Source organism: Balaenoptera physalus (assembly GCF_965194825.1).
Source record: "Balaenoptera physalus genome assembly, chromosome: X".
Taxonomy (NCBI): Eukaryota; Metazoa; Chordata; class Mammalia; order Artiodactyla; family Balaenopteridae; genus Balaenoptera; species Balaenoptera physalus.
This window is the reverse complement of record NC_138903.1, coordinates 28,743,204-28,770,572: the sequence shown is the minus strand read 5'-3', so window position 1 is coordinate 28,770,572 and position 27,369 is coordinate 28,743,204. Positions and strand designations below refer to the sequence as shown.

Below are 27,369 nucleotides of genomic sequence, written 5' to 3'. Positions count from 1 at the left end.
GGCATCTGGGAAAAGTCCATCTTGAAAGCATAGACAAGGTGGAAGGAGATAGCAACAGTAAGTATTTGGCAAAAGAATAGACTGTAGATAGCCCATCGTGTCAATAATTAATGAGTAGATCATTAAATGATGCCCATAATGTATGTTTAGTTTCTTTCTTTCCTATATAACCCTTAATTTTTTGGAAACAAAAACATAAGATGAGTAAGTAGCTGATTTTGTTAAGTGCATGGCTTCATTTGCTCTTCTACATGGCCCTAGTAAAACAATAATGCTCTTCTGAGATAGAAAGACAGATATTAGGGGAAATCATACAGGATTTCCGTCCTAATCAAAATGTCTGCCAAAAGGCTATGGCAGAATCCTATGAGAGATGATACCATTTAACTTTCATAAGAGGTAAGATGGTATGCCTTTGGCACCTAAAACTGCCAGCAATGGTCATCATGGGATTTCTTTTATTTGGCAGAATCTTGGTTTATTTCACAACCTGTTTCCCGGGCTATTAAGATTGGTCCAAACTTGGCAGTGGATTCTTTGGAAAAATTATTTCTTGATGATTTTAAACTTTCTTTTCCAGTGTCAAGAGAGATTTATCCAGGCTCAGAATTTTCATTTATTTTTTTCCCCTTTCAGCTTTTGAAAGAGAAATTCCTTTTTTGTCTCTCTTGTGATTGCTTTTATGTCAAATTCAGCATAAAAGCTTTTCAAATGTGACGGCATTAGCTGTTTTGTGCTTGGCTGAGCTAAGAGTACATGAATTCAGTAGAGAAGTGAAATCTTATTTGAGCCTAGCTGATTTAGCTATATAATACTTAAAACTATCTGAGGTGAGAAACACAATAATTTATCAAATTATTAAATAAAGATTTCCAAGGCTGCAAAATATGTGTTTTGAAGACATTCTTTACGGAACTTGAAATGTAGATACACTGTAATCATGTAATTAATTTTAAAAGTTGAACTTGTTATATGTAGTAAATCTGATAGCTATTTGAGGATTGCAAATTATTTTACCAGGAAAGAAACTAATCAGAGAGAACTTTTTTTTCAAATATGGAAGTAGAGCCTTGTTGTTTTCATTATTTGAGGGGATGGGTGGCATTAGATAGTATCCTTATCTACCAAAAAGATATATACAGTAATGGAAGCTAAATTCTCCTTTCACACATTTTATTTACTTTTTGGATGAGCACAAAATTAAATCAGCAAATTGACACACCCTGGTAGTTTGAGGTTTGGATTTCTGATACAGTAATGAAAAACATTATCAGAAAACTTCTTCCTAGGACCTACCATTTTTTCATGTAGTTTCTTTATTCCCTTTTGTTCTCCCCTAAAGATCCTACATGATTAAGAAGAAAGAATCAATAACCTGATAGTCCTTTTCCTCCCAAAGTATGTATGAGGCTATTAAATTTCTCAAAGCACACAAACAGAGTGCTTCCTACATCACCGATAGAGCACAGGAAAAATAATGGGTGGTTTTCCAGGTACTGCTATAGTATATAAATATTTAATGCAGAGTCACGAAGACTTGGATAGCATTATGCTCTGATTGCACCATATTTTGCCTTATTTCCTTTTCACACTTTAACTTATTCCATGCTTGAAAATATAATGTGGCAACTCTGTAAATCCACTCCTCCATAAAAGCAGCAAATTGCAAAGTTGTGAAAATTGCCTTTTCTAAACTCTGGAAATTAACCAGAGGTTGGCAACAATATGTAAATTACTGAACTTCACTAAGAACAGCAGGGTTTGAGACTTTTTAACTTGGCCTATTCCCATCAGTTTCTCCCAGCTACACAGTAGCCTTAAAAATTAATAGTCTTACAGCTACCAGAGAAAGAGAATAGAACTTGTATTGAGCATGTTTTCTGACCACAACAGTATGAAACTAGAAATCAATTACAGAAAGAAAAATGAGAAAGGAACAAACATGTGGAGACTAAACAATAGGCTACTAAAAATGTAATGGGTCAATGAAGAAATTAAAGGGAAAATCAGAAAATACCTCAAGACAAAGGAAAATGGAAACACAAAACTCCAAAATCCATGGGATGCAGCAAAAGCCGTTCTAAGAGGGAAGTTTATAATGATGCAGGCCTTCCTCAAGAAAACAGAAAAATCTCAAATAAGCAACCTAACATACCACCTAAAGGAATTAGAAAAAGAACAAAGCCCAAAGTCCACAGAATGAAGGAAATAATAAATATAGGAGAGGAAATAAATAAAATAGAAACAAAACAAAACAAAAAAAATAGAAAAGATCAATGAAACCAAGAGCTGGTTTTTTGAAAAGATAAACAAAATTGATAAACTTTTAGCCAGGCTCACCAAGAAGAAAAGAGAGAAGACTCAAATGAACAAAATAAGAAATGAAAGAAGAGAAATAACAACCAATACTAGAGAGATACAAAAAATCTTAAGAGAATACTATGAACAGTTATACACCAACAAATTGGACAACCTAGAAGAAAATGGACAATTTTCTAGAAACATACAACCTGCCAAGACTGAATCAAGAAGAAACAGCCAATTTGAACAGACCAATCACTAGTAGTGAAATTGATTTTCTAGTTAAAAAAAAACCTCTCAGCAAAGAATAGTCCAGGACCAGACAGCTTCACAGGAGAATGCTACCAAACATATAAAGAACTTAAACCTATCCTCAAGCTATTCCAAAAAGTTGAAGAGGACAGAACACTCCAAAATTCATTCTATGAGGCTACCATTACCCTAGTATGAAAACCAGACAAAGACACTACAAAAAAAAAAAAATGAAAATTATAGGCCAATATCTTTGATGAATATAAATGCAAAAACCTCAACAAAATATTAGCAAACCTAATCCAATAATGTATAAAAAGGATCATACATCATGATCAAGTTGGATTAAGGATGGTTCAGTATTTGCAAATCAATATAATATACCACATTAACAAAAGGAAAGATAAAAAAACACATGATCACCTCAGTAGATGCAGAAAAGCATTTGACAAAATTCAACATCTGTTCATGATAAAAACAAACAAAACAAACTCTCAACAAAGTGAGTATAGAGGGAACATATCTCAACATAATAAAGGCCATTTATGACAAAGCCACAGCTAACATCATACTGAATAGTGAAAAGCTGAAAGCCTTTCCTCTAAATTCAGGAATAAGACAAGGAAGCCTACTCTCACCACTTCTATTTAACATAGTATTGGCAGTCTTAGCCACAGCAATCAGACAAGAAAAAGAAATAAAAGGCATCCAAATTGAAATGAAAGAAGTAAAACTATCACTATTTGCAGATAACATGATGCTTTATATAGAAAACCCTGGAGTCTCCACCCAAAAACTAGTAGAACTAATAAATGAATTCAGCAAATTTGCAGGATACAAGATTAATATACAGAAGTCTGTTGCTCTTCTATACACTAATAATGAAGTATCGGAAAGAGAAAGTAAAAAAAAAAAAAAATTCCTGTTTAAAATCACATCAGAAAAGAATAAAATACCTTGGAATAAACTTAACCAAAGACGTGAAAGACCTATACTCTGATGAAGGAAATTGAAAATGATGCAAAGAAATGGAAAGATATTTCGTGCTCTTGGATTGGAAGAATTAATATTGTTAAAATGGCCATACTACCCAAAGCAATCTACAGATTTAATGCTACCCCTATCAAAATACCCCTGACATTTTTCACAGAACTAGAACAAATAATCCTAAAATTCATATGAAACCATAAAAGGCCCCAAATTGCCAAAGCAATCTTTAGAAAAAAGAAAAAAGCTGGAAGTATCACCTTCTCGGACTACAGTAATCAAAACAGCATGGTATTAGCACAAACAGACACGTAGATAAATGGAACATAATAGAGAGCGCAGAAATAAACCCACACACCTATGGTTAATTAATCTATGCCAAAGGAGGCTGAAGTATACAATGGAGAAAAGACAGTGTCTTCAACAAGTGGTGCTGGGAAAACTGGATAGCTACATGTAAGAGAATGAGATTAGAACATTTCCTCACACCATATACAAAAATAAACTCAAAATGGATTAAAGACCTAAACGTAAGACCTGAAACCATAAAACTCCTAGAGGAGAATATAGGCAGAACACTTTTTGACATAAATCATAACAACATTATTTTTGGATCTCTCTCCTAAGGCAAAAGAAATAAAAGCAAAAATAAGCAAGTGGGACCTAATTAAACTTAAAGGCTCTTGCACAGCAAAGGAAACCATCAACAAAATGAAAAGACAACCTACAGACGGGGAGAAAATATTTGCAAATGATGCTCCTGACAAGGGATTAATCTCCAAAATATACAAACAGCTCATACAGCTTAGTATCAGAAAACAAACAACCCAATCAAAAAATGGGAAGAAGGCCTGAGTAGACATTTTTCCAAAGAAAACATTCTGATGGCCAATAGGCACATGAAAAGGCACATTTGCTAATTATTAGAGAAATGCAAATGAAAACAGCAATGAGATAGCACCTCACACCTGTCAGAATGGCTATCATCAAAAGATCTACAAATAACCAGTGTTGACAAGGATGTGAAGAAAAAGGAAGACGTTTGTACACTTTCGGTGGTATGTAAATTGGTGCAGCCACAATGGAAAACAGTATGGAGGTTCCTCAAAAAACTAAAAGTAGAGCTACCATATGATCCAGCAATTCCACTCCTGTGTACATATCTGGAAAAAATGAAAACACTAATTTGAAAAGATACATGCACCCCAGTATTCATAGCAGCACTAATTATAATTACCAAGATATGGAAGCAACCCAAATGCCCATCAACAGATGAATGTATAAAGAAGATGTGGTGTGTGTATATATATATATATATATATATATATATATACACACACACACACACACACACACACATACATACATACAATGAAATATTAGTCACGAAAAAGAATGAAATTCTGCCATTTGTAGCAGTGTGGATGGACCTAGAGAATATTATACTTAGTGGAATAAGCCAGACAGAGAAAGACAGTGTGTATTACTTATATGTGGAATCTAAAAAATATTACAAATGAATGTATATGCAAAACAGAAACAGACTCACAGACTGAATGTTTTCCCCTGAGATCAGGAGCAAGATAAAGGTGTCTGCTCTCACCACTTCTATTTACCATGGTACTGGAAGTTCAGGATGGGAAAATAGGCAAGAAAAAATAGATAAAAATCATCCAGATTGGAAAGGAAGAAGTAAAACTATATCTATTTGCAGATGACATAATCTTGTATATAGATGATCCTAAAGAATACACTAAAAATGTAATTCAGCAAATTTGCAGGATCCAAGATCAAAATACAAAAATCAATTATTTTTCTATATACTAACAATGAATAATCTGAACAATAAAATTCAGAAAACTTTTCCATTTATAATAGCAACAAAAAAATAAAATAATTAGGCATAAGAAAAATGCAACACTTTTCCATTGACAACTACAGTGCTGAAAGAATTTAAAGATTTAAGTAAATGGAAAAGCATGCTGTATTCCCAGATCAGAAAACTTAATATTGTTAAGATAGCAATATCCCCATATTGACCTACAGACTCTATGCAATTCTTATCAAAATCCTCACTAGTTTTTCTGTAGAAATCAACAAGTAGATCCTAAAATTCATACTGAAATGCAAGGGACAAAGAATAGCCAAAGCAACCTTGAAAAAAGCACAAAGTTGGAGGACACACAGTTCCTAATTTCAAAACTTACTAGAAAGCTACAGTAATCAAGACAGTGTGGTACTGACATCAAGGTAAACATAGAGATCAATGAAACAAAATTGAAAGTTCAGAACTAAATCCTTGCATTTGTGGTCAATTGATTGTTGGCAAGAGTGCCTAGACAATTCAAAGGGAAAAGAATATTTTTTCAAAAGTTCATGCTTGCATAACTAGATGTCCACATACAAAATAATGAAGTTTGACCCTACCTCACACCATACAAAAAAATTAATTCAAAAATGGATCTTAGAGCTAGATATAAGAACTAAAATATTAGAACTCTTATAAGACAACATAGCAGTACAATGAGTTAGGCAGTGTTTTCTTAGACATGACACCAAAAGCCAAAGTGACAAGAGAAAAAATACATAACTTGGACTTCATCAAAGTTAAAAACTTCTGTGCTGCAAGCAATATCATAAAGAGAGTAAAAAGACAACCCACAGAATGGGAGAAAATATTTGCAAATCATATATCTGATAAGAGACTTGTATGCAGAATATGTAAAGAACTCATAACTCAATAAGAACAAGAAAGACTCAATTATAAATCAGCAAAGGATTTTAATAGACATTTCTTCAAAGAAGGTGTACAAGTGGCTAATAAGCACATGAAATGATGGTCAACATCAGTCATTATTAGGAAAATACAAATGAAAACCACAATGAGATACCACTTCATATGCACTAGGGTCATACTTGAGTAGGTATGTCAGTCAGGGTAGGCTAAGTTATGCCACAGTAACAAACTATCCCCAAATCTAGAGACAACACAAAGTTTATGTTTTATTCATGTTAAATGTCCACTCTAGATTCACAAGAGCATTCTACTTAGCTTAGTTATTCAGGGAGTGCAGCTAATGGGAGCTGCATCTTGATACATAACTTCTCTGATCAGAGAGTCAGGAAACATGATGAATGATGCCACTGGCTCTTAAACCATCTGCCTGGAAGTGACGTGTAGCCAAAATCAGTTATGTTATCATCCCTAATTCAGTGGGGGTGCAGCTGTGTAATCCTCTGGTATGAAAAAGGCACCGAATGTCTGTGAACAATAATGTAGTCTACTGCAGTAGGCTCATGGGATTTGAAAGTAGCCGGGAAAATGCGACTTTCTGGGGATCTGTCCTCTGGCTTTCTCTCTGGAATCATTTCCACCCAACCATGTCCACACCCTCTCAACCAGACTTCTCTTAGATGCCTGGGGTAGCTGGGTGATTTGTTAATTACAACACTGCTGAAGTCTTTTAATAAAGTCAGCAAATTAAAAAGAGAGCCCAGATAAAGAGAATGCTTTCCAAAATGTCATAATGAAATTAAGGTAATGAAGCACTTGGAGGGCTCTCCTCCGTTCTTTTTTGTATAAAACTTATTCCAAAGAAGCTGGAAGAGAAATGGGGCCTGAAAAGTAAAGAGGGGGGAAAATAAATTGTATGCCATTAGTTTAATTATAAAAATTCATTACATGAAGTCATGTAAGACAGAAAATAATGGAACTCTAATGGGTTGGCCGATAGCACATTTACTAGCCTGCTCTCAGCTTGTAGTCATTGTTGAAAGGACAAAAAAGTAACAACTTTGGTATGTAGTCCTCAAAGCTATTGAAAAGATTAATCATTTCCAGTAAGCTGGAAAATGAGGGCCGTTTTCTCAAATAGTATCCCCTGTATAGTGTTACCTTCTGAAACAGAGTTGCTTGGTAATGTCAGAGGTTTAATAGATGAGTCTTGAAGTTTATGGTGAGAGGCTTTACTTTTGAAATAGCTTCCTTACAGATATTTTAACATTTCTGTTATATATCCATAAAGAGGTTTTCTAGGTCATTTTAATTCACACAAGCAAGAAAGAAATTGTATTTCTTTTTCCCAATACATATGTATAGAACATTAATTTATACTTAGGAGTAAACTGTTTAGTGATTTTTTTAAACAAATCAAATATGTATTTTTTTCTGCTGTCTTTGTTTGGCAACGTCTTACTTTATTATACACAGTAATTTTCCAATCATGCTATAATCATCAAGGAGACTATTTTATATTCTTCAAAATTCAATTATAATAAATCCAACCATCCTCCTTAAATTCTTTTACGTGGAAGCATATCTTCTTTAAGTAGATTGAACCCTGAATATTGAAGCCAAGAAACCTGCATTTTTGTGATGCCTCTTTCACTGACAAGCTATGTCACCTTCAACAAGTCACTTAACCTTTCAGGGTTTTTGTATGGGCAATTATGGGATTGGGTAAGAGGAAAGATAACAAAAGATCAAAGTGGATATTTATGTAAGGATCATATATTTGAGGGCCTTGTAATCCAAGGAGAGAGGTTTGGACTTAGTCTTGTAGGTAACAGGGAGCCATTGAAAGATTTTACAGAGGAATAATGTTATATTTGCATTTCAAAAAGATCCCTTGAGCAGCTATACGTGGATGGAAGGTCTAGAGTAGAGGGAAGGAGCCAATGAAAAGGTTATTGCAGAGTCCAAGTAAGAGTCGATGAGGGCTTAAGTTAAGGCGGTGGCAATGGAGGTAGAAGATTTGGATATAAGGGAAAATTGTGGTACAACTTCTGTATGGATGTGCTCTCTGCCTCTTCCTCCAGTTGAGGATCCACTTGCACTGCAGAGGGAGAAGGTTGGGCTAGGGACAGAGCCTTGGGGAACACCAACATTTAAGGGACAGGCAGAAAAAGAAACACTTGAACCTTAAGAGTATATAGAGGACACCCAAAGAGAGGGAACCAAGGAAGGATAGAGCCTCAAGAACAGAGCAGTCAATAGCACCAGTTGCTGCACACAAATCAAGTAAATGAGAAAGTAAAACTTTCCACAGACATTGGCCATTGGTGACTGAATCAGTTAAGTATTTTCACAAAAATGCTGCATGACAAGCAACTTCAAAATGCCAGTGGCAAACAATAATAAGCATTTATTTCTTCGTGAGTTTGCAGCTCGTCTGGGGTGGCGCTGCTTCACACTGCAGGTTGATTGGGGTAGCTCTCCACAATCACTCATCCTTCTCCAAGGGTGAGCAGGCTAGCCCAGGGCACGTTTGTCTCATGATAATGGCAGAAGTACAAAAGGGCCAGCCCCACTGCAGAAGCATGTTTTAAGCCTCTGCTTGTGTCACTTCTATTAACATCTCGCTAGAATTAGGCAAAACAAGTCATATCGCCAAGCTCATTGTCAAGGGCAGGGAAGTAAACTGCCCTTTGTAGCAGGAAATTCAAAGTTACATAGCAAAGGGCATGGATACAAGGTGGGGTAAAGAATTGAGGTCAGTAATCCGATTTGCCAGAGTGACTTCTTTCAGAATAGTTTTAGTGAGGTGGTGATGGCAGAAGCCTGATTTTGATGAATTATAAAGTGGCAGGAATGTAATCAGGTTGAAGCAATGAGTATTTGCCTTCTGAGGAGATTAACTGTGAAGGGAAAGAAAACGATGCAAGTCTTGTTGTTTAAAGATTGGCGAGAGACTCTTGTTTGAAAGTTGTAGAGAAAGACCTTGCAGAGAGGCAAGAGGTTGAAAAGACACAGAGAAGGGAGTACATGGAGGAGGAGGGGGAGGGGGAGGAGGAGGAGGAGGAGGAGGAGGAGGAGGAGTGTCCTTGAGCACAAGAGTCACCTCTTGCTCTGAGGCTGGAGGGGAGGATGCAAGACGTAAAATCTGATATTTCATGAAATGTATGCTTGATGTTAAATTGCCCCTGTGTAATTACAGGTAGGGTCATTTGCTGTGAGAGTTCTTTCAGTTTGTATCATCAGGGTGCAGTTTAGAAACCACACAAAATATTTCAAGCAGAGGGAATTTAAATACAGAGGATTGGTTCCATGGCTAATGAAGGAGCTGAGAAGTCCAACAGGAGATAGTGAGGCAACTCAGAGTTCAGTGACATCGGGAAGCTGTTACCACTTCGAGGGCTGGAGAGACAACACGTGTCACCAAAGCCCAGAAGCCAGAGCCATCTGGTGCTAACTTGACCACTGTGTGGGCTGCACAGCAGGTACTGAAACTACAGAGAGAGGGTCTGTCCAGTGGGAAATGGAGACACAAAGAAGATACTGCCCACATAGAGAGAGGGAGAGAGAGACTCTAGTTTCAGCCTTCCTCTGGCTCTCTCACTGGCCTAACCCAGCTAGAAGCCAGCTAGGAAGAAATCTTGGGATTTGCTGACCCCCTAAAGTGGTTAGTCCATCTGCAATACTGAGTAGAGTAGGAGAGGGGCAGAGAATGGGTCTAAGAGCTAATAAGCTCTTAGCTGTTAGCTCACAGAGCTAATTTTTTTAAATGAACCTCTCAGTTCATGTACACAAACACAGTATCTAAGGCAAAAGGAGAAAACCCAGTATGTAGAACTTTTTATCTGTAAATATATTAGGATCCTGTTTTATAAATTTCCAAGTGTCGACGAAAAATTAATCAGTCGACCTAAGAAAGAAATGGAAATTTTTAGTTGAGCCAAATTTGAAGATTATGACCTGGGAAGAGCATCTCAGAAAGCTCTGAGAACTGTTCCTCTCGTCAGAAGTCAAGGCACAGTTATATAAGTTTTTTGAGACAGAGGGCTATACATCAAATGACGTATTATTGACAGCTTATATAATCCAGATCTAAGCATAATCGTGGTGGGTCATGTGACCCCTTCCAAGATCAAGAAGGAATGTTTAAAAAAAAATAGGAAGGAATGTTATCTTTTAAGGAGTTGTTTTGTTGATGCTGGGAGAATGCTGCTCGTTATGGTTGAGCAGGTATTCCTGCTGACGGGGGAGGTTTGGTCGAGGCATAATGCAGATACACAATGTACAGTGCAGGGAGAGACACGGCCAAAGGGCAGAGAAGAATTTTTATATTTAAATTTTTCTTGTCTTGCCATAAAATATGAATTGTATTTCACACAAGCAATTTGATTTTGGTTTTGACCTCATAACAAATGTGAGGCATAACAAGCAGCCTAAGTAATCCCATCCTATTTTACAGACAACAAAACTGGAACTCAAAAGGTTAATGACTTTAAGATCAAACTGCAAGACAATGGCCAATCAAGACTTCCTGGGAAGATGCCTCTTCGTTACTCGGCATTGCTTTTTATGATGCTCCTTTGAGTCAGGGCCATTAAAATTTTTTAAATCGAGTTCACCTGAAACAAACCTGAATTTCACTTGTAGGTGAATATCCCAAAACACATTTTATAAGAAAACTTAAACAATACTCAACTTTAAAATTTTAATTGTAGGTCTACATACTCACATTTATCTTCTAAATTAAAGGGAGACTTTTAGAGGTGCAGCGTTATAGACAATGTTTATAAAACAGTGGGTCCCTTTCATTCAGTAGAGGCTCACCCTGTGGTGGCTGTAGTAGGGTTCATTTAAAAATAGCAGCAGTAGGGGACTTCCCTGGTGGTCCAGTGGCTAAGGCTCCATGCTCCCAGTGCAGGAGGCCCAGGTTCGATTCCTGGTCAGGGAACTAGATCCCACACGCCGCAACTAACTAAGACCCAGTGCAGCCAAATAAATAAATAAATATTTTTAAAAAAAGTAGCAGCAGCAGTAGTAGTAGTAATCGTAGTAGTAGTAGTAGTAGTAGTAGTAGTAGTAGTAGTAGTAGTAGTAGTAGTAGTAGTAGTAGTAGTAGTAGTAGTAGTAGTAGTAATGATGGTGATTCTAACCAATACTTATTTAATGCTTTGGGTATGCCAGGCACCACTCTAAGTGTTTTCCCTGCATTTTATAAATTAATCCTCATAATAATCTTTCAAGGTAAATACTGTTAATATACCCATTTAATAAAGGGGGAAACTGAGGCATAGAGAGCATAATTAACTTTCCCGTTTGTCACATAACTAGTAAGTGATCAAGTCAGGATTCAAACCCAGCAGGCTCATTCTGTTGCCCAGACTCCTGAATACTCTTTCTCTTCCTCCCTTGTTTTCCCTTGTGTCAGGTCAATATTCCTAAAAAGAATTCTTACGAAGAAAAAAGAAAAGGCAAACACTGAAATTTAAAAATTTTAATACTGAAAATTCTTGAAATGAATTCAGGTTGTCCCATAGTCCATAATCATTTTTTCTGCCTAAAATATTGTGTATAAATACCAAGCACATATTGTAGCAGCATCATATGAGGTTTGAATATGAAATATTTCTTTCCTGGTTGGGGACACAATCTTTTGGGGATTGAGCATTTTATATTCTTCATAAAAAACACATACACACATACATATACACCCACAAAATCATCTTTTTTTTATAGGCTAGTGCTCACAATATTTTAAATTTCTTCACACACCATGATCACCACACAATTCCCTGTTGTAAATGGAATTCAGAACTAAAAAGAGTGTGTGTGAATTCTATTGTATTTTTGAATTTGAAATTCTTCTGTGGTCTGGAGTTGTCCCAGTAGTAAATTTCACAGTAGTAGGCAAAGCTGGTCAAGGTCATTGTTCCTGGTGTGAATGACACTTGGTTAAAGCCCAAGGTGGTCAACATATTATTACCTTAGGAGGAAGGGAAACCAGTCTGTTCTGGTGAATGTCTTTAAGAAGGGAGAAAAGGGTGCTGCGGTTGAGAACCTTTGAGTTTAGATAAGGGCCTTAGCCCTGTCAATGTTAGTCAAGGTCAGTGGGATTTTTTTCTTTTTAATCCTACATCACAGCAAAATCTGAGCGGTATGCAGTGAAGGATAGCATTCAGTCAAGATTTCCTTAGGTATAAAAATTTAAATTTCAGTGTGAATACAAATTTGAAGAAAAATATATGGCTTGCGTATTTTTGCCTTTCAAGCATTAAAGTATACCAAAAAACTCTGGTTTGAAGTCAAGCCTTACTCTTTTACTACCTTTTTACTATGAAGTGTCTAATTAAACTTTAACCTGCTATGTTCTTCAAGATTTTGGAAAATTCTAGCATACTTTTCAGCTTCTACTTTTAGGTATTTTTTATGATCTATAGATTAGAACCAAAGAGTGTATCCTCTTATATCTAGACTTTTCAAGTAACAACCCATGAGTGAGGGTTGACTTCCAAGATTGTCTTTTCTTAGATAAAATAAATGATTTTAATTATATTTATTAAAATTTTAATTAACATTTTATATTGCTAAATCTATACATATATGCTCTGATGTTGGTTCATAATAGGTATTTCTTTAGCAATTGCATTTTTCTTAAAAAGGAATTGCCTAACTAAAAGGTAACTAAGTTATTGGTGTCAGTTTTGTAGAGTCTTATGCTGCCAATTAGAGATTTAATAGATGATAGATAATAAGCTCTTCTTTTAAAATGCAAATACCATCTTCTGGGTAATAAGGACCAATTGGTCTTTCATATCTTAGTATACATTACTTTTTAACACTATAGGTTAAAAGTGGCTTCAGTGAAGAGGGAAAGGGAAGAAGATGTAATTTTGTACTGTAGGAAATTTCTAGAAAGGGAAAGCCTTTGGTGTGTGTGTTTCACCTCAGAAGGGCTTTTGGACAGTGTGAGGATATAAAAAGTGGAAAATAGGAACTGCAGGGCTTGATAAAAGGTGTATATAAGAAAAGGCAGGAATTCCACAAGGTTAAATTGTAATTGCTTTGTAGTACAGCGAGTATACTCTGTGCCTTTAAAAATTGTCTCTCTTTTTATTTTTATAGCAAAAGTTAGTGATACTGGCTTTAGCTGCTTCCTACTAGTTCTGTTATCTGGGTCTATTTGCTATATGCAATAAATGCAATTATTTCGTTTGATTCTAGAATAGGATGTTCTAATTAACTGAGAAATGCCAGATTATATACTGATTATAGATTTTCAAGGAACAGGAGTGTACTCAAATATACTGAAGCTATGTTGAAAAGTACGAGTGTTTGATTTTTATTATCATAAATCATATTAACATAAAAGAACAAACACTAAAACAAAAATGAGTACTCTTTTCAGAAACATCAGTTAGTTTCAATTTTCTCTTTTACCCTTCCAGTTCATGTCAATGTACTCTTACAGATTTAAGAAATACAGTGAAGGTAGAAATTGTGTTCTTTTCTTTTTTTTAACTTGTGATTTCTGTGCACATTTACTGCATATTAGACCACTGGGTTGATGTATTGCCTCATTTTAATGTCCTCTCTTTAAACATTGAAATTGTTTCTCATTTTTTACTATCTTAGTTAATGAAGATCTTTATTCCTATAATGTATGTCTTTTAAATATTTTACTGGGAGAAAATACTAAAATTAGATTACTGGGTCAATGGGAATAAGCATTTGTATGTCACTTGATATATATTGCCAAATTGGCCTAATAGATGCTGTTCCCAGCAGTAGTATATGAATGTGCTAGTTTGGCTACAGTCTTTCCAGCTTTGGATTTTATTTTTTTTAACTTAATTGGTGTCAAATTGTAATACTCTTATTTTTTCATGTTTTGAAAGTTGATTTTTTTCCTTTTCTATAAAAACTTTTTATTCTTTCTCTTGTTTGAATTGCTTGTTACTATTCCTTTGTCCATTTAACCCACCATATTGGATTTGATATAACTATCTTTGTAATTTAATAATACCATAATGCTTGGAAGCCTCTTCCGTGCACTTGAAGCAATGTTTAATAGAAACTTGGGGTTAATATGCATCCAGATAAACCTATCATTGGTTTATTTCTTTCTTTGATATATGATATTTCAAGTGATGAAATACATGGTTTGATAATACTCGATTGTTAAAGATAAAAAAAGAAGAAAACATACGTCATTTGGTTTAGCAAAATTCTTATATTTAAAATTTTATTCTGATTTTAAAGTAGGATATTTTAAAAGTATTATGAATAAACTGATCCTTTAAAGAAGTTCATAACTAGAATAACAGCACTGGTTTTTTTTTGATGCTTAATATTTTCCGTATGCAGCTTTAGTTGAATGCCAGTAGATGGCACTAATTACATAAACAATTCAACAAGTTAATGACGAGGAAAAGAAATAACATGCGATATTTTTTTCTGTTCAAATTTTGGTATATGTCACATACTCAACAATTATTTGAGAGCTTATTTTTATAGTTTGTTCTCTCCCATGATAAAAACAATTAAGCCAAGTTTGTTTCCAATTAATTGCTACTAAATTGAGATACCTGATACTGATTATTGCTCAAGATGCTGCATTTGAAAAGTTCTGTCATGAAAAGTGGGTTAGCTTATACTATCATGTTTGACTGAACTACACACGGTAGGTTAAAAGCAATCATGTAGACGTGCTCTGACCCGAGGATTCAGAAGCTGTTTATGAAGCATTTTAAGAAAGTGCAACTAGAGATTTCAGAGAAAACTGACATTCATTCTCTTTCCCATGTGTATCTATAGCAGTTGGCCAAAGACCTCCGCCAGTGGCAGATAAATGTAGATGTGGGAAATGACTTGGCACTGAAGCTTCTTCGGGATTATTCTGCAGATGATACCAGAAAAGTACACATGATAACAGAGAACATCAATGCCTCTTGGGCAAGCATTCATAAAAGGTATGACCTACGTTATTTCTAAAACTATTTGCTGATTCTAATGATAGGGTAGTGACACTGGGTGGACAGTGCAGATTTGTTTTCCCATCCTGCTAAACCAGGGCTTTGGGAGGATCCAAGATGACAAATGCCAACCAAACTCACAGTCTTGCCTAAGTCCACTTATTTTAAAGATGAGGGACCCGAAGACTGGTGAAGTGAAATGACTTGCCCACAGTCAGAAAGGTAGTGACATAACTAAGCAATTAGACAAAAAGGAAAGATTGATTTGTAGCTAAAAGAGCCATTTATCAGTCTGCTTTGAGAACTCTATCCAAAGAAATATTGTTCTATTCCATCATGCCACAAACTGCCCCATCTTTAGTCTGACAAGGAAGTCACTTTGGGCTTCATGATGGAGTTATAGCTGTCTCTGGTGCCGTCATTGTATCTCCCTCCACACACCCAATGGGAAAATTTGTGTAGTGTAACATGACTCATAACTTCACTTCCCATTATATATCTGTGGAAATCAACAGCTCTTAGAGACACCATCTCCTCAAACTAAGTCCTGACTCCTTATTATTCACTCTTAACCCCTTGTGCTGTTCTTTCATTAGCATTTATCCTAATTATAAACAAAATTATAAGCAAATACATGAATTATGTAACTAATTGTTTAATGTTTGTCCTTCACATTAGTCTAACCTCCCTGAGGACGGAGGCTATCTTTCTTATCTGACACATCCTGAACCAGGTGATATAGTAGGGAGCTGGTAAATATTTGTGTTTTTTTAATTGAAATGTAGCTGACCTACAATGTTATGTTAGTTTCAGGTATACTACATAGTTACTTGACATTTGCACTTATTATGAAATGATCACTATAATAAGTCTAGTAACCATCTGTCCCCATACAAAGTTATTACAATGTTATTGACCATATTCCTCATGCTGTATATTACATCCCCATTGCTTATTTATTTTATAACTGGAGATTTGTACCTCTTAATCCCCTTCACCTATTTCGCCCTTTTACCCCCTCCTTACATCTGGCAACCACCCATTTGTTCTCTGTCTATATGAGTGTTTTCATTTTGTTTTGTTTGTTTTGTTTTTTTAGATTCCACATATAAGTGACATCATACAGTATTTATCTTTCTCTGTCTGACTTATTCACTTAGCATAATACCCTCTAGATCCCTCCATGTTGTCACAAATGGCAAGATTCCAATTTTTTATACCTGAGTAATATTCCATCACATCTTCTGTATCCATTCATCTATCGATGGACACTTAGGTTGCTTCCATATCTTGGCTATTGTAGATAATGCTGCAGGGTAAATATTTGTTGAATGATGACTGTACATAATTTAGAGTTACCTTGTTCATGCTGTGGTAAGTCAAGGATTACTGGGTACTCATTTTTAGCTCTGTCAGAAAACGGGGCAAAAATAGCACCTGTATGGTGATAAGGAAGATCACAGTGAAAGGTAAATGAGTTCCAGAAGATAACATGACTTACTGAAGTCAGGCAGGTGGCCTTTATTAAGAAAAAAAGGCCACCATTAAAGAAAACAAAAACAGATTTTGAACTAAGCAGAAACTCTTAGGAGTAAGGAACTATTAATACATGGAAATTGAGAGATTAAGTTAATCTTGAAACTGAGTTAAAGATTGAAGAGTATAAACTCCTGTGAAACTGGATTTGAGCTGGTCATCCTGGGGGAATAGAGCAGCTCTAGCCCTGAATTCCAGACAGTGGGTGTTCAGATGGCCATGGAAAAGAAGACTCAACCTGAAGTTGGGGAGTTATATTTGGGGCCCTATCAATAGAACCCTGGTGGTGAGAGGATGAGGTTGAATAGGGAACTGATAAAAAACCAAATTCTCAAAGTTACTGCCTCCTCTTATTGGCAAGGTTTGTACTTTCTGCTCCAAATACAGATCTGCTGTTTGTTCAGTTAAATGAGGGCAGATTAGGCTCAGGAAGACTTATTCATATGTAATCGATTGGTATCAGAGAGTCAGTAGTTAACATCTCAGTGGGAAATACCTGCTTCTCAAAGAGAGGCCTCTATGGGTAGGCAAATTAAGATCAGAGATTAATTTGGTGAGTTTAGGGAATGTAAGCCAAGAAGGAGCCAAAAAGAAGGCTTACTCATTTTACAAAACTAGGGCTTCAAGAGAGGTCTATCCCATCTATGCCACTCTTTCACGCTCCTTGAGTCTCCAAACAGCCCGCTCATTTCTTCTGATCACTTTCGTTAGGTCTTTGGATTCCTCAGAGAAGGGGCTTCCAGTCTATATTTTTTGACTTGGTCCCTAAAAAGCTACCACCTAAGGAAGGTATATAGTTATTTCTCCAATGGGTAAAGTAAAATAGAAAGTTAAAAGCCAAATTACATCTTTTGCTAGCCCATAGAGAATCTGTGGTTTGCCAAGCTAATTTGATTCATGCCTCTAAAGTTCTTCCCTGTCTCTTTCTCACATATACTCTATGAAAATTCATCCACTTGTGTAGTTTCAGTCTGCTGATGACTCTCCATTTATACCATTTGCAGCTGAGCGTGATCGTTGAATTTCAGACCTGCATATCCTATTGATTTCTTTTCATTTTAATGTCCCTCGGCAACTTCAAATTTCATAGGCCCAAAGCTGAACTCATCTTTGTCCTCTTACAACCTCTTTCTCCAAATGCAACCTACTTCTCTTCCTATGATCCCTCTCCAGTGAACATTACCACAACCCATTCAGTTGTCCAAATTGGAAACTCATGCTTGACTCTTCCTTCTATTGAATACAATCCCAGTAGCCAAGCTATCACAAAGCTATTTACTACCTAAATAGCTTTCAAATCCAGTTTTCTCTTCCTCCCTACTCTTCAACTATCATGTCTTGCTTAAATGACTACATCTTTCACCCAACTGGCTTCCCTGCTTCTAGTCTTCCTGCTTCTTACCCATTCTCTACATAACGCAGGATGATTTTTCTAAATACAGTATATTCATATAGCTCCCCCTCCCCGCCCCCCCAGTTTTAAAGGCTTTGGTGGCTTATCCGTTATTATTTGAAGACAGTCCACACTCCTTTCAATGGCTTCAAGATCTTGCACGTTATGGCCTTTCCTTAAAACTCCAGCCTAAGTTTCTGCTCTCCCTCAATCTCCCCTCCCCATAATTAAGTAACATTGAGCTATTTTCATTTCCTCATAGCTATGTTCTGTCTTCTCTATTATGTGCTGACGTGATAGATGTATTATTCCTTCCTTTTTGCATGGTTAAGTTCTATTCATTATCCAGGTCTCAGTATAAATGCCATTTCCTCCAGGAAGCCTTCTCTGACTACCAACCCCAAAGCCTACACTCTGTGATAGTGCTTATCTCACTACACTGTATGTAAGTGTCTGTTGGTCTTTGTCTCTTATGAGGATGTTTGCTCTGTATACACCTTGGCTGCTTGTCCACCATATGACCTAGCACTTAGCTTGGCACATAGTATCTACCCCCAAAACATGTTTAATTAAATAGGTAAATGAACCAACAAAAAATAACTAACTACAAGTGTTCTGGAGTGCCAGTAACTCAACACAGAAGAAAAATGTATCCATTAGGATTGCTTTCAGTTTCAAGTAACAGAAAACCCAAGTTCAATAGCTTACCTAATGGAGGTCTGTTTCTGTCACTTTATGAGAAGTTCAGAGTCGGGCAGGTGGCGACATGGGCTCCGTAGCTCAGCAATGTCAGCCCTGAAGTCTCCTTGTTCTTCTTGGCATTTCCCTCAGAACATAAGCATTCCAGCAGGAAGAAGCAGCGGCAGAAGGGGCAGTGCTGGTGTCAGGAAAACAGTGGCTTTCTCAGGGACTTTCGGGTCAGAACTATGCCACAAAACCACCTCTAGTATCTAGGAATTTGGGTTGAGCCAGCCAGTAGAGAATGTCTGCCCCAAAGGGTATGGAAAGAGGAAACTGATAAACCGTCATGCTGTAGCTGGACAGCAAGAAGTTCCCTGGAGAGACAGCCGGTCAAATCTGAGTAAATACGGTGTAGGCACGTAGGTTGTATATTCATGCACGGTATACTCTCCCGTAGGGTGGTCATAAAAGTGGGCCGTTTGGGCTTGGTGGTTGTTCTGGTCAGTGTGAAAGGGCGTGAGGAGAGCTGGGTGCTCTGTTGGCTAATGATACCTTTACATGGGAAGTTCACGCTCGGTGTGTGCTATGTGTGTCACCCGCACAGATTAAACCATATTTTACTTGGCTACATCTTCTCTTACTTTATATTCTTATAGATCTTACGCTAGATAGATAAAGAACAAGAAAAGTCTTTATGTGATCTTCTGCATTTTGATGTTTTTATCCAGTATCTCGTGCAGCTAAAGCCAGAAGTGAAGTAACGTCATACTCCTCCTCTAGATTTGTGCTGTTCAGTAGGGTAGCCGCTAGCCATAGGTGGCCATTTAAGTTCAAAGTATTACAATTAAATAAAATTGAAAATTCATTTCTTCCGGCTCATCAGCCACCTTTCAGGTGCTCAAGAGCCACAGGTAACTAGTGGCTTCCCCACTGGACAGTCCAAAATCGAACATTTCCGTCATCACAGAAAATTTTATTGATCGTCCTGCTCTAGATCATCTTTGTTTATGTTCAGCTAAGCAGTTTAGCATACATTTATAACAATTGCATACTATATTACTTCAGAAAGAGATTTTGCCAAATTTTGTAAATAAAAAGTATTTCCTTTACAAAGTGGTTCACATTATTCTCTTTCCTTGTTTCTACCTTATTTTTTCTATTTATCCATCTTCTAGAGTTGCCATTTAAAGTCTCAAAAACTACAACTATCACAGAATATAAACACTTTTACTGTTAATCCTAATAAACATAATTTTAAAGGAGAAATTATTAATATTGATATTTGGGTTTGGGGAATAAAAGTATCTCATGTCTTTGAAATATATCTATAACCAAGACTTTTTAGGTAGGGGAGACTGTTGAAAGCATTCTGATTACATCATTTCTCATGGTTCAGGTTTCACCACTGAGCACTGATATATTGCCTGCACTGAAACTTTCAATCATATAGATAAATATATGCAAAAATTTTGTGCATTTGGAAGCCTATGTAAAGCAGTAAAATCTTTACTTCAGTTTTAAAATTTTGAATGTTAAACAAGATATAAAAAGTGTAACTTGGAAGAACTTTACTTTGATATCATATACTGGCAGGCTGTAGTTTCAAGACATAATCAAAAACGAAAGTGAGCTAATTTTGTTTTGTATTTTAGTGTTCAATTTAAGTTTATTAATAGGTCAGAGGAATCTTCAAATTCTATACTGGCTTTTATTGGACCTTTAATTACCATTTTATATAGATAAATATAAATAGCTACGTGCACCTAAAAGGACTTGCTCTACCGTTCATGAATAAAAGCAAAAGCTGCTTCTCAAGTAAACTCTGTAGTTTAGCAATTCATATCAGAACATAGGTCATCATTGTGACCTATGTAGGAAAATATTTTGTTTTCCTGATCGTATGCCTTATAGAGTCCATGTTAACATATAAAGCCAGAAATGTGGGCTTCTGCAAGTTCATTTCTTTCCCTTCAATCTCTGTGAATAGATATGAATTGGTGAATAAGATAATATTAGATGTGATATTACATATTACTGTGAGAAGCCTCTAAGGATTAGATTTCAAGGACTGCCATCTGGCTGATGACTTTATGATGACACCGTCATGAGATTTCATTTCCTTATTTCTATTCCAGGGCCACTCTTTAAACAAGAAATGTGCATTAACTCTGAATTGTCTGTCTGTAGCTATAGGAGGGCTTCTCCAACTACTAATCAGCAAGGAGCAAACTCATCAAGTAGAGGGGCTGATCCTAGTATCAGAGGGTTCATCATGGATAGAAGTTCCTCACAAAAGCTCCCAGATATCTGAACAATCTCTCTAAGTTCTAAGAAAGATTTAGCATGTATGTGTGTACATGTATGTATGTGTATATGCATGTGCATGGACATGCATGCAAATACACTATCCTTAAAATAATATCTCAGTATTCTCCTGTCCGCTCTAATATGTTTCAAATTTTAATAATTACAATTAATAGTTGAGAAACTGAACAATTATCACTTGTGTTCTCCGTCTTTGGCAACCATGAAGCCCTTGTAAATCACTCCTTGCTTCTCTATTCCTAGGTCCTTTCTCTTTTTCACTTTAAAAAAAGAAGAAAAAGGGAGAAAAATTATTGAGCCCTATTTTGTGTGCAGCAAAGAGCTACTCTAGCTGAACACTGGATCTCTTTCACATTATCCAACGTATTTTTTTAGTAACTGTTCTGCTTCCTTTCTCTGGGATTTTCAATTTCTTCTTTCTTCTTCCTCCTCCCCTTCAGCCAACCATCATGCTCAAGTTCCCTCGTCCTAAAAGAACATTTTTAGGATACCAACTTTTCTATCCAGCTATCCTTGTTTCCCCTTACCATCAAAATTTTTTTAAAGTAGTAATTGACATTATTGTTTCCTCTCCAGCTTCTGGCTATGCTTGGACCCACTTCAGTCTGGCTTCCCCAGTACCTCCAGTTTCCTGAAAAAAGGACTCATTAAGATTGTCAATAACTTTTATACTAACTAATTGCCCTATTTTATTTATCCATCTACTTGACTTCTTTTTGACCTTGGTCCTGTATATCAACTCTACTGGTTGAAACTTTCCCTTCTTTTATTTCCAAAACGATATTACTTTGCAATTCTCCAGTTTCTCTAGTAATATAATAAGTGTGAAGTGCTTGGCACAATGCCTGGCACATAGTAAGAGCTCAGTAAATGTCATCTGTCATAAACATTTTAAGAATTCATTCACTTGGTGAATATTTTGGTGCTGGGTATGTGCTAGTTAGGCTGAGTTCTTGGTACTAGGTATACAGCAGAGAAAATCCCTACCCTCATGAAGCCTACCTACATTCTGGGAAGGAGAAGGTGAGAAACAGACATTAACAAATAAAATAGTTAACTGTATGGTATATAAGATTGTGCTAAGTGAAATGTGGAAACATAAAGAAGGAAAGCAGTTGAGAATGTGTAAGTGTGTGAGTGAGCGAGTGGTGGAAGAGAAGTGCTATTACTTAAATATGGTGCTTAAGAATGATCTCACTGGGGACTTCCCTGGTGGCCCAGTGGCTAAGACTCCACACTACCAATGCAGGCGGCCCGGATTCCATCCCTCGTTAGGGAACTAGATCCCACATGCCGCAACTAAAGATCCTGCGTGCCGCAACTAAGACCCGGTGCAGCCAAATAAACAAATAAATACTTTAAAAAAAAAAAAAAAGAAAGAAAGATCTCACTGAAAGGGTGAGTTTTAACCAAAACTTAAAGGACCTAAGGATGTGAGCCCTGTGGATAATTGGAAGAAAAACAGTCCAGGAGGGTTCTAATAACTGGAAATGCCCTGAGGCTGCAGTATGCCTGGCACGTTGGAGGAACCTTAAGGAGACCAGTATGATAGGAATGGGTCAAGCAAGCAAGAGTGTAGTAGACAAGGAGTTCAGAGAGGTAAGAGGAATCTGATTACATTGGACCTTATAGGCCCCTCTAAGGACTTTTGCTTTTACTCTGAATGAGATGGGAGTCATTGGAGGGTTTTCAGCAGAGGAGTGGCATCTTTTAGCTTATCTGGCCCCTCTGCAATAATAGACTGAAGGAAATCAGTGAAACCATTAGGAGACTGTTGTCATAAGGCAGTCGAGAGGCAACTGTGATTTGGACCAGAATAGGAGAGGTGAATGTGGTAAGAAATGTTTGACTTCTACTGGACTTCCCTAATGGTGCAGTGGTTAAAAATCCGCCAGCCAATGCAGGAGACATGGGTTCGGGCCCTGGTCTGGGAAGATCCCACATGCCATGGAGCAGCTAAGTCCGTGCGCCACAACTACTGAGCCTGCGCTCTAGAGCCCACGAGCCACAACTCCTGAGCCCGTGAGCCACAACTGCTGAAGCCCGTGCACCTAGAGCCCATGCTGGGCAACAAGAGAAGCCACCGCAGTGAGAAGCCCACACACTGCAACGAAGAGTAGCCCCCGCTCGCCACAACTAGAGAAAGCCTGCGTGCAACGAAGACCCAACGCAGCCAGAAATAAAAGAAAGAAAGGGAGGGAGAGAGGGAGGAAATGTTTGACTTCTACTATATTTTGAAGACAGAGCTCAAAAGGTTTTGTAATGGATTAGATTTAGGTATGGAAGAGAGGCATCAAGGAAGACTACAGAGATTTTAGCCTGAGCAACTGGAAGATGGGGGTACCCATTTACTGAGATGGAGAAGGCTCCAAAAGCAACATGTTTTAGGAAGAAGATGTGGACACGCCACTTTTGAAATGTCTATTATGCATCCAGGTGGAGATGTGGAGTAGATAGCGGCTATAAAATCTTAAGCTCTGGGCAATGGTTGGGACTCAAGATACAAATTTGAGAGTTGTAACAGTAATCAATATAGGCTCTGTTTGCTGTATACAACCTTTAAATCTTGGTGTTCCATTCTTAATTCTCTCTTATTTCTCTGTACACATTTCAAGTACTTTTGTCTGTCAACTTCAACTACCATTAAGACTCCTCAGTTTTCATTTCCATCTCACATCTTTCTCCTCATCTCTAGAACTATACTTCCAGCCACCTACCATACATCTCCATCTGCACTATCTACAGGCTCCAAAATGTCCAAAGTAGAAGGCATTATCTGCCCCTAAAACAATGCTATATTTCCTGTGTTTTCAGGGAAAATTAATTGCTTAACTTAATTGTCTCTAAAGCTGGAAACTTAAGAATTACCTTCTACCTTTTCCTCCCTCTCTCTTCTCTACTAATACATGTATTAAACTGACTTCTAAATTCTGTGACTTCTACTTCAAAAATTTCTCTAGAAGCTGTTGCCTTTTCTTCATCTCTATTCTTCATCTTCACCTCATCCTAAATCGTCTCCATATTTTGCCTGGTAGATTGTGACCACCTTTTTCTGTGCTCCTAACCATTGAGTCTGTACACTCACTTGGCATTCACACTGACCCAGAGTTATTTCCCTTAAAACTAATCTTCTGGTTTTCCTTTGCTCCCAGCACTCTTCTGTTTTCCTCTTGAGACCTGATAGATGATATGTTCATATGTAATATATTCCCAAAAGCATACCCCAATTTTTCTGACAATAAAAACAAACAAACTTGATTTATTTTCAGGAAAGAAAAGCAAATAATATCACAATTTGTGCTTGGTTGTCAGTTTGTTTATTCAGCAGAGGGACAGGCATGTGAACTTCATAAAAGGGTCTTATGCTCTAGCCACAAACGCTGTCCTTTCTCAAAACATTTTTGAAATTCCTTTTCTGGAACTACCTAGGGACTGTTTCATGACCTTCAGAAGACTGTTGTATTATTTTGTAGCCACACCTTGTGTTTGCTGAATAATTGTACTCAATAATTGTTTGTGTATTGAATGAAGCAGTTCATCAGATGTTGGGCACTAAATGGCTTTGGATTATTTCCAGAAACTTAAAAGATGAAGATTTGCTGCTGCCCTTGAAGCTATGTAAAGAATGTGATACGATGCTAACAGGACGTTTGTTTAAAATATTGATACAACCTCTTATTAAGTCAGAGACTGCTTATGATATATTTGTAGCATGTTATAGTCATAAATATTAATGCTACAAATGACCCTAAAGCCACCAGCTCAAAATTCTCAATTTACAGTAGCCCTATTTTTAATCCCTCTCATGCAAAATATACCTTTAGTCCATCTTAAGGACTAAAGGGGATTTGGCACATTGAAAAATTCAATCGGTTAGCAGCTCTTTTAGGTACACTTCTTTTGGCAGTATGAGGAAGTTTCTCTAGGCTCTTCAAGACAGTTGTATATATGTATGGATCTAAAAGTTTCATGGTGGCAACTGCCTGCTTCACTTTATGTCATTTCCTTCAAAGCAGTTAGAATGTTTCTAGCTTGCAGGGATTGCATACAAAGGGAGACATTTGGAATCATAGCATTGGTGATTTACTGGTGTGGAAAATTACCTGGTGGCAACCAGATAAATTAAATGGCAACCAAGTAGCCATTTTCATTTTAACCCAGTCCTGCAGTCCTAAACCGGGCCCTACTAGCACACCAAAATATATGCTTACAAATGCCTCTACATACCATTTACCGATGAAAAGACTCTAAAATTAAAAAAAAAATTATAATTGTTTCCTAAACAAAAGTTATAGGATACCAACAGACCTTTCTTATTTTTCATTCATTAATTTAATATTATGGTATCTAAAATTAAAACAAATGGGAGAAAGTTTCCCTTGCTTCATTTAATTGAACCATTAATGTTATCAACAGCATCCATTATATTACTTTCAATTATCTATGCATTTTTCATTGTCTTCCCATCACTATCATTCTCAAAATCTTTAAAATATTCAATAAAACATATAAATTAGCTGGAGTTTATTTTTAGAAAGTTGAGTTATTTTGAAAAATGGATATAATCATCATTTGATTTGTAATTTTATCTCTCCAATTCTAACAGTCATCTGATGTGGAGATCTTTTGGCTTCATTCAGTTTATAATAGGGATTTATTTTCTTTCTGTAAACCATTAATTGAAATGCATTTCTGGTCTTAAAAAATATACAAAACAGGTATTAGTGAATGTTGTGGAATTTATTCTTTTCAGTTTCCTCTCCCAAAGGGGGGTCATTGAAGCAGTTCTAGGTGCTGTTTAACAGCACCTCTTTCTTAGACCTCTTTTACCACTTGGGAAGTGTGATACTATTCCTAGCTAATTGAGGCAAAGAGCCTGGCTCAGGTTCTTTGTCTTACATGGAGCATTTTCAGATTCTTGAGGCCAGTAGATTCTGAACTCCTGGCAGCCACTACCTACTTCCCAGAGTCCAACAGCTTCATGTCTTCAACCCTGCATACTATTTTGTGTTTCTGTGTCATTTCTGACCCACAGAGCTATTTGTCTTATTTCTGAGCCCAGATTGTGCCTTTCTGGTTTTGTGTTTTTATATTTTACCTACCATTGTTCTGTATTTGGAAGTTTCTTCTGTATTTTGAAACAATTTCCCCCTAATGTAAAGTGATATTTACTTACTGTAGAAAATTTTAAAAATTGAGAAATAATCAACCTTAACATGTTTTAGGACTTTCTTTCCTATTTTTGTAAATGTATTTTGCCTGTATCTATTTTTAAAGATTTTCTTTTTTGATGTGGACCATTTTTTAAAGTCTTTATTGAATTTTCTACACTATTGCTTCTGTTTTATGTTTTGGGTTCTTTTTTTTGGCCGCGAGTCATGCGGGATCTTAGCTCCCTGACCAGGGATCAAACCTGCACCCCCTGCATTGGCAGGCAAAGTCTTAGCCACTGGACCACCAGGGAAGTCCCTGCTAATATTTATTTAACTTACTCCCAATTTAGTAACAATCGAAAGCATTTCCAGATTGGATTTTTTTTTTCCTTTTAAAAATCCTTACTACATTTTTATTAGGAAGGTAATGCTCAGGTATTATCTTTTCAAGAGAAAAAATGGATGGGAAATACTTCCTTGAGGTACATGGTGACTTATTCAATAGAAAGAAAAGCAGTATCCACGTGCCTCCAGCCAATGTTTTATGCACTGGCCATTCTGCCTAGCATCAGTATTCATCCAAAGAGATGGAAACTACTTAAATTTGTGGGAAATCAATTCCACATTCAAATCAGTGGTTGTGGGTTTTAAGTATCTTCTAATATTCAGCTTCTCAGTTAGCTTCATCAAATCCCTAATATAATACTCATTACATCATTCTGTGGCCAGTCAGTGTCTTCATGCCATAGAGCATTTAAAGCAAGTCAAACAGACCTAATCCAAGCCCTTTTGGAGATTTTAACCTGCATTTCATAGATTCATGGCTACTCATACAATTCCTGAGGAGTTGTGTTTTTCTTTTACATTGCAAGTATTTTAAATCTACATAGTGAAATTGAATTAGCTATTAAACATCAACTTTATCACAATCTCTTTTTAGAAATATTTAAGTGAAACAAACCCTCCACAAAAATGACCAAACACAAATTGCATCCTGAGACAAATTAAGTGAATAATAATCATGAATTCATAATGATT

The 27,369-nt window shown here is 36.6% G+C and overlaps 1 protein-coding gene across 5 annotated transcripts in view; it reads left to right on the top strand.

Annotated features, from left to right (window-relative positions):
• The window catches only part of DMD (dystrophin), a 2,259,822-nt gene that overhangs the window by 1,909,944 nt on the left and 322,509 nt on the right, over positions 1 to 27,369 (top strand). For all 5 annotated transcript variants that reach the window (XM_082446317.1, XM_082446321.1, XM_082446320.1 and 2 more), the window contains one exon: positions 15,086 to 15,240. In XM_082446317.1, coding sequence (XP_082302443.1) covers positions 15,086 to 15,240 — 155 coding nt within the window. The remainder of the gene's footprint in view (positions 1 to 15,085; positions 15,241 to 27,369) is intronic.